Source organism: Polyodon spathula, chromosome 10 (genome assembly GCF_017654505.1).
Source record: "Polyodon spathula isolate WHYD16114869_AA chromosome 10, ASM1765450v1, whole genome shotgun sequence".
NCBI lineage: Eukaryota > Metazoa > Chordata > Actinopteri > Acipenseriformes > Polyodontidae > Polyodon > Polyodon spathula.
The window spans coordinates 38,606,218-38,619,132 of NC_054543.1; the positions used below are offsets into that span (position 1 = coordinate 38,606,218).

At 36.3% G+C, this 12,915-nt stretch overlaps 1 protein-coding gene across 1 annotated transcript in view; it reads left to right on the top strand.

Annotated features, from left to right (window-relative positions):
* The first annotated feature begins 173 nt into the window (after window positions 1-173).
* The window catches only part of ly75 (lymphocyte antigen 75), a 32,098-nt gene continuing 19,356 nt past the window's right edge, over window positions 174-12,915 (top strand). The window contains exons 1-16 of the mRNA XM_041261995.1: window positions 174-1,267; window positions 2,405-2,773; window positions 3,617-3,790; window positions 4,260-4,424; window positions 4,907-5,017; window positions 5,442-5,582; window positions 6,020-6,208; window positions 6,761-6,918; window positions 8,679-8,789; window positions 9,454-9,542; window positions 9,841-10,007; window positions 10,184-10,383; window positions 11,112-11,254; window positions 11,750-11,822; window positions 12,115-12,186; window positions 12,272-12,395. Of these exons, the coding sequence (XP_041117929.1) occupies window positions 1,177-1,267; window positions 2,405-2,773; window positions 3,617-3,790; window positions 4,260-4,424; window positions 4,907-5,017; window positions 5,442-5,582; window positions 6,020-6,208; window positions 6,761-6,918; window positions 8,679-8,789; window positions 9,454-9,542; window positions 9,841-10,007; window positions 10,184-10,383; window positions 11,112-11,254; window positions 11,750-11,822; window positions 12,115-12,186; window positions 12,272-12,395 (2,377 nt within the window). The 5' untranslated portion in view covers window positions 174-1,176. The remainder of the gene's footprint in view (window positions 1,268-2,404; window positions 2,774-3,616; window positions 3,791-4,259; window positions 4,425-4,906; window positions 5,018-5,441; window positions 5,583-6,019; window positions 6,209-6,760; window positions 6,919-8,678; window positions 8,790-9,453; window positions 9,543-9,840; window positions 10,008-10,183; window positions 10,384-11,111; window positions 11,255-11,749; window positions 11,823-12,114; window positions 12,187-12,271; window positions 12,396-12,915) is intronic.

The following is a 12,915-nucleotide window of genomic DNA, read 5'->3' on the forward strand; positions in this document are numbered from 1 at the left end:
TGAGGAAAAAGTTAAAAAAAGAAACTCCAAATACACTAATTAGTGTGTATGTATATGTGTGTGTGTAATTATATATATATATATATATATATATATATATATATATATATATATATATATATATATATATATATATATATGTGTGTAATTAAAACAATTTGTTATTATGTATTAATGTATAATTACACACACACACACACACACACACACACAATTATTATTTTTGTTATGATATATGGAAAAAATAGCCATTTTACCAGTTTCTGGTTTGATGTGTTCATATTGGTACGTTATGCAAGATGTGGTTAATCATAACAAGCACAAACATATGCAATAAATACACGTGATAGAGAAGTACATGACTGTTACTGTGTTAAAGTCACAATTGTCTCTACTGTCTACAGTATTTTAATATATTTTACAAATAAAACAATGTCCGGGTTCTTTCAGCTAGTCGGATCACTCTGTGACAATCTTTCTGAGCGTGTTTACAATGCGAGATCCCTGCACTGAATGTCGTAGAACGTAACACAAAACAAGTTCTGCAATTTGATACATGGTATAGAAACAACTACCATTCTGCCAGCAAAGGACTGGCGGTACGTACACATGTGAAATACAAATAACAAGTATATCATAGTCTGGGGGTTTGTGGAGGTTGTTTCAGTCTCACTTGCCGTCTGGCCCGAGTGCATGTCACACTGTAGAGCACTGCTCATCCGATTACGATGAAATTGAAAGGGACATTGTCAGGTCATTAGGCTTGCCGAATTGTAGGCATCTGCCTGCTTGTCAAACTTTCATTTGAAGATGTAAAAAGGTGACTTTTTAATGTTACTGATATGTTATAATTATAGATGTCACTGAACTGATATTAATAAATAAATATGATACATGTGTTACAGTATTGAACAGTTTCACTTTCAGACCAGCATTTGCGGTAAACATGGAAGTCGAGTTATCTGGCAGTGAAATACTCTACATGTCACAGCGACAAGTGACGATCCAACAAAAGCGTCCAATGAAAACTAGTGCAACATTATTTTATCATGGTCTGATGGGCTGTGGCGCATTGCACTAAACAAGTCTGTCAGTTCTTACACGGAGGGTGTATGAATTACTACTTTGCTCCGATGTCTTTAGTTACAGAGTAAAGCAGGTGCAGTTTTTGTAAACATGGACAGCCGTCGTATTTCTCACTTTTACAAGTCTTTAATTTTGGCGCTCACAGCTTTTTCTTTGGAAACTACAGTTTTTGGAAACTTAGGTAAGTTATTTGTTTGCATCTTTTCTGTAAACGGCTTATTTATTTGTGTATTTATTGGAAAACAGTTAATACAACTGTAGAGGTTAACTTTTTGTGTAAGTTTTAAGGGTGAAGTTTTGGGTGACAATAAAAAAAAAAAAAAAAAAAAAAACATTGCATGGGAACATTTTTATTAATACCATTACTGGGTGGCGATTGAAACTACAAGGTAAGTTGCTGAATTATTAAAAAAAAAAATACCGTACCGTCGAAATAGTTCTGGAAGTTAAGTATTTTTTTTTAATCAAATTTTTGTAAATATATATATATGTGTTGTGTGTATATATATATATATATATATATATATATATATATATATATATATATATATATATATATATAAAAAAAAAAAGAAACAGGAAAAAGAGAAACCGAAACTGTCCATTTTAGTAGGAACTAAGCTGCAGTGTCAGACGCTGGCAGTTATCCATGTGCAAGACAGGTTCAAAAAAGGTTTATTTTGAATACCATTAAATAGCTACTATTACATTCTTTTCAGCGATAATAAAGCGTCAAGTAACCTGGGATAAATGTGGAGCGCATGTTATATGATGTGTGTGTATTTATTAAGTGCTTGCATGTACACGACAGGCATCCTTTAGGCAAGCAACACGTTTTGTTAAAGTTCTAATTTTATGCATTGAGTTAACCCCGTTTCAATCTTGACAATCCAAGATTTTAATTTAATATTAGGCTGCATTCTAGAATCATATTTAAATGAAAAGGGTCTGTTTAATTATTTGGTGGAATGTACACTATCCTGTAATATTTCTTCTCCATCCCATTGGACAACCCTGAATGGTTGACAAGTGTTCTTTCAGTTCCAACTTAAACATCCTTACTTGGCATTGGAAACACTCTGAGAGTTTAGAATGGTTTTTTCAAGTGAAGCAAGCTCTGTACACAAAAGCCTTTTAATCAGTAATACCAAGAAAATAATTGTTCATTGTTCCTCCTCTGTTACACACCCAGCTTAATCAGCATACTGGTCATAGAGTCATCTTGACTTATAATTCTGATGTGTGGAGTTGGGAAATGTGGCGTTTGGTTTATGTCACAGTGCAGAAATATCACTGTTCTCTTTCTTTGTATTTCCAGGGCATGCCAGTTTTACTATTCATCACAATCTCAAAGATAGCTGCCTTGAAGTTGCAGACTCTCAACTGAGTGTAGTACAATGCAAGAACTCGCCATCAATGCAGTGGAAGTGGGGGACCAGACACCGACTTTATAACATTGAGTCGATGCAGTGTCTTGGTCTTGACCTCAGTAAAAGTGCAGTTGGAATGTTTGAGTGCGACACAGTCCATGTCATGTTATGGTGGCGCTGCAGTCAGAATTTCCTCTTTAGTGCATCCCAGTATCGACTGTCAGCTACAAATGGAACTGTAACAGCAAGCCTGAACTCGAACGATACCTGGACGAAAGACAACTCTGTTGACAGCATCTGCCATCAGCCTTACAAAGGTGAGTGTCCTAGTCAATGTTATTTACACCAAAACTTAACCCTGATTATATTATATTATATTGTTGATGTTAATTACAAGGTATCGTCGCTTACAGGTGGCTATTTGAAATCTATCACAGTGGGTGCCCATTTCTTAAAAGCCCTGTCAAATAAAGTACTTTTCATATTCCAGTAATCCACCATGGACTCTCCCCCTCATCAAAATACACAGCAAATATAAGAGGTGATTCAAACTGTGGCAATACAACACATCTGGGGAATGTTATATTTCAACACAAATCCAGGCAAAGTAGAAGGAGTTTCCAGCCAGTAGAAAGGATATACAGTATATCATATACATACATCTATAAAGTAACTCAGACATGAACAGCAGGGCTTGTCTGTACACAGATAAGGAAGGCAAAGGATTTTTCATTAATGGTATTTAATCACCAGGTATCTTTACAGACATTGATTGAAATGCAGGAAGGGTGTTGTTTTTTTTTTTTATACTTAATTAGGAAAGACCAAAACATTTTAATAAAGTAGCTGACTCAATCAGGTACTCCATCTGGGTTGCAAAACCAGTTAATTAGAGAGGTTTTGGGCAGAGGTAATATAATAGGAACAAGTCTTCCACTACACAAATATAGGAGGACATTATAAAATGTACAGGAGAGATACATTGTAACAGTGCTGCAGCTGTATGTCGTACAAGAGATTTCACTGTAAATCACATTTCAGTGCTGTGTGCCTAAATAATTATGCCTCCTGCACTAGATGTATTTATTACTGCACTTGCTGTACAGCAAGTGCTTTAGAAATGCTCTGTATTTCATGAAATATGCCCGTTTACTCGGCAGAGGTCTATACAACACGTGGTAATTCTTTTGGGTTGCCTTGTGAATTCCCATTTAAATACAATGGAACGTGGCATCATGACTGCACCTCAGATGAAAGAGAAGAAGGGATGGAATGGTGTGCCACAACTTCACTTTATGATACTGAGAAAAAGTGGGGAATCTGCTTAAAACCAGGCAAGTATAATTTGCTGATCTTCCGGTTTAAAATGCACAGTGCATTGACTTGACGATGCATATTAGAGAAGTTCTAGCTGTTTTGAGAAGTTGTAAAACTACACCCTGATCAGTTGGATATTTTGTTTTTCCTTCCTGGTACTTCTTGTTTTGTGGTCCAAATACATTAAGAACCTAAAGAAAAGAAAAGAAACCTTTCATTACACAAGGCGTTTTTTAAAAGTTTCAAAAGTTCCATGCACCAAGCACACTGTAAAATCACACCAAACACAATAGTGTAACACCAGTATGCCGTGTAACCAGTACTGTAGCAACAATACCATATTTGAGGAAATGTTTCTTTAAGAGTTTTTTTTTTTTTGTAGTCTGTATCCTGTACACCACCATATCACAGCATTCAGTTGTTTTGTTTTATATTTCACTCTTCCGTATGTCTTGAATCTCACACGTGTTATTTTTGCTCTTTTAGAAACTGGGTGTCAACGCTTGTGGAATAAAGACGCTGAGACAGAACATTGCTACCAGTTTAACTTCCAGTCGTCTCTGTCTTGGAAGGAGGCTCGTGTGTCTTGTCTGAGTCAGGGAGGGGATTTGCTCAGTGTTTCTAACACAACTGAACTCCCCTACATACTTGGTGAGCCGTCATTTCTTGTTTGCAGTATATATATACCAGGGCTAGAATTCCCCTCACTTCTGCTCTGAGGTTGCCACTTCATGACTCATAGCTAGCAGTAAGAGACAACCAGCATTTGAATTCCTGACAGTTTTCCATTTTAATCCCTAGTGAGAGCGATGCCTGCTTACAGAGGATGTTTTTTAGTTTTGTTTTTAGCACAGAGCGCGAGCAAAAGTATTAGAAGTTCATGAATACTTCTACATGCTTTGGTTACTTCATTATATTATATAAATGGTTTCTTGTTGAGGAAACTCAGATACAATGTTTAAGTGATCCTTCAGTTCCAATATCTCAGCATCTTATTATTTATGGGTTTCTATTCTTGCTTGTTTATTTTAATCAGATTTAAATGTCAGGTTCTCTTAAGCAGTGGTCCCTGCTGAGTTTGTGACTTGTATCAGACTTCATATAGCTCAGCTAACTTTCTGTGTCGCCTCTAGGGAAGGAGGGCTACCCTGACTATGTGTGGATTGGTTTAAACCAGCTGGATTTAGCTGGTGGATGGCAATGGTCTGATGATTCTCCACTTGCCTTTGTCAATTGGAAACAGGGTAATTCAAGTGTTCTACATATGCCAATTTCCTGCTACTTTTTTTGTTTTTGCTTTGTTACTCTGTTATTGTACTGAAATTGCTCTGTCTCCAAACAGTCTGTATTTAGTAAGTGAATACCATAAACAATAAACTAGAAAACGTTGAATGAAAGAGCCATTATTATGAAGGTCAGCATCTCCCTATGTGAGGATATGGATAACAAGTAAGATATCTGAAAGAGTTCTTTATAATTCTTTAAACAAGCAATCCTGGGCTTTGTTTTTGTCTAATGTTTGCAGCAGTGAAATACGTTTGCATATGCAATGGCATGTGTCACAAATATAGACGCTAATAATGACCTAACATTGTTATAATGTTTGAGTGGTTCTTTGATTTACATACAACTGAAAATAAAAACGTGGCGTTTCTTTGTTTTCCTAAGGGATGCCAAGTTTATCTATCTTAAAAGAGTCAAGCTGTGGCGTAATGCAGTCTGAAGGTCACTGGGAGAGTTTTTCTTGTGAAAGCAAGTTACCGTACATCTGCAAAAAAAATAGCAATGGTTTGCAACCAGAAATTGAAAGTAAGTGTTGCCTGTCTTTGTACTGTACCTTTGCTAAGCTTATTTAACCACACCATAACCAATCAGCAAATCCCTTTTTATTTTGTCTGGTGTTCCAGATGCATTACTCTTTACTGTCCTTGTAGTCTTTCTATCTACTTCTTTACCTTATGAGGCTTTAACAGTCCATACAACCTAAATATGAATACTGTTATAGCTCTTGACAGTTCTTAAACAGGTTCTGCTGGTCCATTTGCACATAGATCATGTTTCTAAGAAACCAGATAACAAAAAACAAATAGCCTGTAGGCACAGCAACAAAGTAGAAATGTAATGCCTTACTATTAACTTACTATAAAATGGGCTTTTTCGGGAGGGGGGTTATTAAAATGTTTATTTAGCTAAAAAAAAGAAAATCCTTCAACTTGTTAACAGTTCCTCACTTGGTGTTATTGTAGACTCCTGGAAATACAAGGCTACTAGCTGTGAATCGGATTGGCTCCCATACAATGGGTACTGTTATATGATGGGAAAGGAGCCGGACACCCAGGAGATGGCAGTTGAAACATGTGAGGGAAAAGGAGGCGTGTTAATAAGCATCCACTCTTTAGAGGACATTGAGTTGATTATCACCAAGCTGCATAACAGTAAGTATGGTCTTCTACACTGCTTTATGCCAAATGACTGTTAGAAATGCCTAACTGGGCTCAGGGTGCAGTTCCAGTTATCAGAATCAAAAATAAAAGTTTGCCGTGATAATTTAGCAGTTTTCCCATGCTTTCCCCACGGTTATACTATCCATCTGTGTCATGTTTGCCATGTTTTACCATTCCTCTTTGTGCTTTACCATGTTTTCCCTGTGCTTTATTATACTTTACTATGGTAAACTTTTCTAAGGGATAGTCTGGATTTTGAATGTTTTGTTTTGAAAAACATAATATTATAAAACAAGCAAGAAACAACAATGTGGTGGGAGGTAGGATCAGTACAATATTTATCTTGAGTTGTTTCAGACCAGTTTTAATAGCAGCGTAGTACATTGTGTGTAATTGTTTAGAGGCGCATGCATGATTTTTTTTCTTGTTTGTTTTTGGTTATTGATTTTGATAATGTGCGTAGGTAAATAGCATTATTTGTTGCTACTTTTCAAGTACAGTAATGTACTCTTTTTTTTTTTTTTTTTTTTTAAACCTGTGTAGACACGGAGATAGCTGTATGGACTGGACTGATAAATAACCAATCCCCAGCCTTGTTTGAGTGGACTGATGGAACCCCTGTAACATTTACATACTGGAGCCGGGATGAACCCAGTGTTCCCTTTAACAAAACCCCCAACTGTGTGGCATATACAGGACAGGTACCGTGTGTAAATAAACAGTCAGTCATTTGTTTTTGCTCTTACTGTTTTTATGAAATAGTATGGTGTGGCAATTTGGCCGGTGATTGTGAACAGGTATAGAGGTGATGCAATGCAGAAGAAATCACAAACAATTGTAATCCGTTAGGAAACGGGGGTTTTTTAATTATAATCCGGGTCTGGTGACCAACAAAAGAAAAACGTTCCGGCAATACAACAATGTGTAATGCGCTGAGCCAAACAAACAGGTTTACAGTCCCAAACAATAAACGTTATCCGCCCCACAATACTAGAACACGGTCCCGGGTGCATGTAGTGGTGCTCATGGTGGGTGATAACAGGTTATTTGGTGACAGTTCGTGCAGTGCAGTCCCGGCTCGTGCTGGCGCAAAAGCGACAGCTCCGGAACGTGTTTAGCTGTCTAGTGATACAATAAACAAGACGATTACTAACACTCAAAACAAACAAACACTCATGAATATTCCTCGGCAGTTTCTACTGCAGCTCTCAGTCCTTCCAGGTTTACGTATACAACCCAAGCGAAGGAAAAGATTAGCGTTTCTCTGGCCCCTTTTATGCTACCCCGCATAATCCCTTGGTAAAGTATTCCAGCTGCATCTATAGCTTGCAGCTGCTACCCCGTTTACCTTCCGGGTCAATGCGTTCCTGCAACAGAGTCTCGCTTCCATCCAGGCTGACCGACTTCCCGACCTCGGAAACAAACTGTCAGGCCAGCCCGTCCAAATACTTTTCCTTTCAATATTTAGCACCCTCACAGGTCGACAGGGAGATTTACAACCAGAACTCATTGTATTTCTGTCACATATGGGTATGAGTTTTTGTTGTTGTTTTGATGATTATTTTCATTCCCTATGTAGCCAACATCACATTCTCAGGGACCTGATATTTACAGCAAGCTAAAATCCCAATTTCAATTCAACTGTGGGAACAATATTTCCATATTTCAATATTAATATTAAGTTGCAAAATTATTATTATTTTTTTTTGCTTTTGCCATAAGTACTTCTTCAGTATTGCTAACCCTGTTGGTGGTTTAAACAAAATGCAAAAATGCAATGCCTGTTTTAACGATGGGAAGTGTTCCTCTTCTGTGATCTAAGACAACTCAATATAGTGTGCTGTTTAACTGTATCATGATATTGCTCTCTATTGCATACATGTTATACATTGCTTATGGGTTTTTTAATTCTTGTTTAGAATGTGTAGAAATGAAAACACTCGGCACGGCCCCTTACAAAACACCATTCAGTCAGCTTGTTCTGGCTTCGATCCCTAAGTTTAACATACAGATCATTTCATGAGAACTCTGTATATGTGTTTTCCATGTATATTGTATGTTTATAAATACAGTTCTGTCAATCTGGTTGCTGGGTGACTACAGAAAATAATCTGTCTACTATGTTTGCTTCAGTCCTAACTCTTGTCTCCAGCAAACAAGCTATTACAGCGAAGGGGACCATGAACTCAAAATGCTCAGAACTGCTCAGTTTAGAGGCCTAAGTACAGAGTGGTAAAAATATAAATTGTGCTCTGAGACCAAAGTTTTTTATATACGATAGCATTTTGAAATAAGGAAATGAGTTCAGATGTTATTTGTAACCCTGAAACAGAAACTGAAAGTAAAGGGCCATCCATGCAAGCGCTAATTCAACTGTAAAAAAAAAAAAAAAAAGGGTGAACGTGTGAAGAGGTTAAAAACTCTTCAAAGCTAAACGTGTTTTCTCTTTTTTCATATTTAGCTTGGCAACTGGAAGGTCATGCCATGTGACAAAAAGCTGCCGTTCGTATGTAAGATGAAAGGTGAAGTGAAAAATGACACAGAATCTGACGAGGGCTGCCCAACAGATGGGGTAAACCATTATCCCAGAATTGGCATAACACACTCTTCTACTCCTAAACTTCTGTCCTTGCTGTGTATCCCAGAACTGCTCAGTTTAGAGGCCTAAGTACAGAGTGGTAAAAAAATAAATTGTGCTCTAAGATCAAAGTATTTGTTAGATATATGGTTCTGTGTTCACCACTCAATATTGTCTCAAATATCATGCTTGGTTTAAAAAAAAAAAAGTGTTATTTATCATTTTAATTTGACTTTACCTAATTATATCTATAATGAATTGTTGTGTGTGTGTGTGTGTATATACACACACACACACACACACACACACACACTGTATATATATATATATATATATATATATAGATATAGATATAGATATAGATATAGATATAGATATATAGATATATAGATATATAAATAACATTATGGCACTCTTTATGACATATAATGAAGGCAGAATAAGCTTACAGTTTTTAATTTAAAGGTTGAAAAGTACCTGATATGGTACTTGATATGGCATATTGTCAAAAATGTCTGTTAGCTAAAAAATTGAAATAGTTTCAGGTTAAATACTGCAATCCCTGGATGGAAAGTAACAAAATGACATTGACTTTACTGATGGTCTGTTATATAAATTATATTGTAATATACAAAGTGTGATGTGTGTTTATTTTTAGGACTGGAAGAGGCATGGTGATTCCTGTTATAAGGTTGATAAGAATGAAGTGTCCTTTCAAGAAAGCTTTAACCTTTCAATAATTAACAGGTAATACTGACTGACACTAAGATAGGATTGTATACTCTTGTATACTTCATTAAATAGATACTGCCATAAACAGCTCAATCAAAGCATATAAAAGATGTTTTCTTGTTTTGCGTTTTCTTACAACTTACACCATGCTTAAGTGTTTTTTTTTTTTGTTTTTTTTTTTTTAAATATATATTTGCATTATTGCACAAGTGTCTTGTGGTTATGTTAATAGAACAATATTATACTTCTGTTTTATTTAGATAGGGTTGAACATGTTTGCATTTAAAACTAATTTTCATTTTAAACATTGCAGGTTTGAACAAGCATTTATAAACAGTCTTATTAGAAAATACAGCAAAGATGATACCAAGTACTTTTGGACAAGCCTTCAGGATAAAAACAATAATGGACAGTATGAATGGATAACTAAAGAGGGCTTGCATCCTGTGACATTCACCAACTGGAACATGTATCAGCCAGGTGATTGTATTAAACTAAATAGAAGTTACTTAATACCAAGGAAACCAGAGAAAACATGAAGCTAGAAACACTGTGTTAGTTACAATGCTTTTGCTCTCAACCAGCCAAGTAAACTAGCTTGCTCAACAATTGTATTTAACAATTGGAGTATTGTTCTAAATACTGGTTAATTGCAGATGCTCTTGGAGGATGTGTTGCAATGTCAGCAGGAAAGTCTCTTGGAATGTGGGAAGTGAAAGACTGTAAAAATTTCAAAGCCGTGGCTATTTATAAGAAGGTTATCGGGAATCGCAAAAATCCAGAACCAGGAATCAATCCCAATGCTACTTGCCAAGATGGATGGTATTCTACGAAAGACCTTCTTTATTGTTACAAGGTAGGGGGAAAAAAAAATCAGGCGATTTTGTTACAAGAAAACAAATGGAGATCCAGGGCCATCACTGTCAGGGGTGCTTTATACCCATACTAAGTGCTTTTTATATCTACAGAATAAGCCAGCGAATTATCTCATTATTGCATTACCACATTCATATTCTTAAAGTCAGCTACTGAACACTAATATATACTCCTAAACCACAAACTGGACACTTATACGGGTACGGTTGCACTCAAAAACTTGGTCTTTCTGTCCATCTGCTTTAATTTAAAGTTATTACATACAGATGTCGGTTAGAGGTCTAGCTAAGCCACTTCAAATAATAAATTATGTTTTATGTTTTTTTACAGTTCCTTGGGTTGTGAAGTTACTTTAAAAGTGCAAACTAGATTGGATTCCAGGCCTAAATGTGGTGTGTGTGTTTTTTTTATATATATATATATATATATATATATATTTTTCGTGAAAATTTTAAAGTAACTTTAAAGTAAAGTAATATATATTATATAAATATATATATTATATAGCTATTATAATATAGGAATATATAGTATTAATCAAATTAAAAAAATATGTAAACAGTAAAAAATAACACTCGTGTAAAACTAGATTTGAAAGTAAATTTGTCACTATTTCAGGTGACGATTCACTTTATCCGTGGTGATAAAGTCCTTGAAAGTGAAATATGCACAGTTTGTAATACTAGTGTTTTTATTTTATTTTTTCAGGCTTTCCACCATGAAAGACTATCTAGAAAAAGAACATGGGAGGAAGCAGAAAGGTTTTGTGAATCACTGGGTGCCCATCTTCCAAGCTTTCAAAATTTTGATGAAGTGCAATCGGTTCACTATGTGCTAAGAGATACAATCAGGTAATTTTTTTCAAGTCTGCCTGTGTCTGTCAAAGGTAGAATTGCAGGTAGAATCACCTGTGTCATGGACAGTCATAGGGTCTCAGCCCCTTTAATGCAAAATTAAAGCAGCCCCAAGCTCCGGGCCTGGGCATATCCAGTCTCCAGGAGCTGGCTCCACCTGCTGGCTGGAGGCCCACAAGGAGCGCTGCAGTGGTCTTTGCTCTGCTAGGCGTGAGGGAGAAAAGTCGACTGGGGCTAGTTTGCCTTATTGTGCTTCAATGGCCACTTTTGGTCAGGCGCCTGATAAGCCCAACCATTGTTTTACATCCTGTGTCCTTCCCTTCAGGGTTCAGTCATTGATTAAGCTGATGAAAATATTTTTTTAAATAATAATATCCATTTTTAATAGTGAAACTTCAGACTGTCACTATCATAGCTGCGTCTTTGTTTTCTCCTAAAAGAACCGCAAGTTAATCTAGAATCATGTTTTGTTTGTCTTTCTTTCTGATTTAGTGATGATCGATTTTTTTGGATTGGATTAAATAAGCGATACAGAAACAATTGGGAATGGAGTGACAGCACACCAGTAAGTACAATTTTAATGAAGATCTCCTTCTATCCACCATTTCATGAAATCTATTCTGAGAAGATATGGCACAGAATCACCAAAAAGTGTCCATCTTTTCTTTTTTTTTACTGCTCAAAATTTCTAAAATTAATATTAATGATATATGCATATTATTTTGAGTGATAATTGGACAAAAACTGTGTGCACATAAAACAGGATGTACAAATGAACTGTAACTAAAACTTCAAACACTGCTCATGTTTCTATAAGTCAGTATTACAATTACTATATTGAAATATTTTTATTTTAGGTTTCATCGACTATCTTACTGAATGAGTTTCACGAAGATGACTATCTTGTTAGAGACTGTGTTGCCTTTAAGGTAATGTATTTATATGTACTTGCAGACTTAAGTTATACATTTCTAAAGGGCCAGTTTCAATATTCTTGATTTTTATTTAACACAGACTATGAAGCCCAAGATGAGAACGCTCTTTATGTTTGTGCTGCCAACCCAAAAGATGCAGGACTTCTACCTGAAACCTTTTCACTGTGGTGCCAAACTGGAGTGGATCTGTCAGATACCACGAGGTAAATAATAAAATAGAGCAAGCCAGTTGGAAGTCACACATTCTACAAAGTAAGCTTATGGCACTACTGTACATATCAAACTGACCTCCACAAATGTACATATGTGTCTTCAGTTCATGGACATTTTTCTCTGCAACAAAGTTATGTCTTTGCATCTCATGTCTGTTGTACTCTTCATGCATGTCTCACTTCTTGTTACTCGATGGGTTCTTCACATTGTAAACCTGACCTGATCATCTTAATGAATCTTCTCCCAGATGTTCTCACTGTTTCAAAGATTGTGTATGCTGTTGCGATCTGACTAGCTGATAGGGTTGTAAATGTTGAATAAAAACATTAAATTTCTCCAATATTGGCTCTCGAGTAGCGTATCCAGGCGCTCCGCATGGAGTGCAGGATGCGCCCTATAGTCTGGACATCACCGGTTCGAGTCCAGGCTATTCCTTTGCCAATCGAGGACAGGAGCTCCCAGGGGGCGGCGCTCAGTTGACCGAGCGCTGTCCGGAGCAAAGGAGCGACC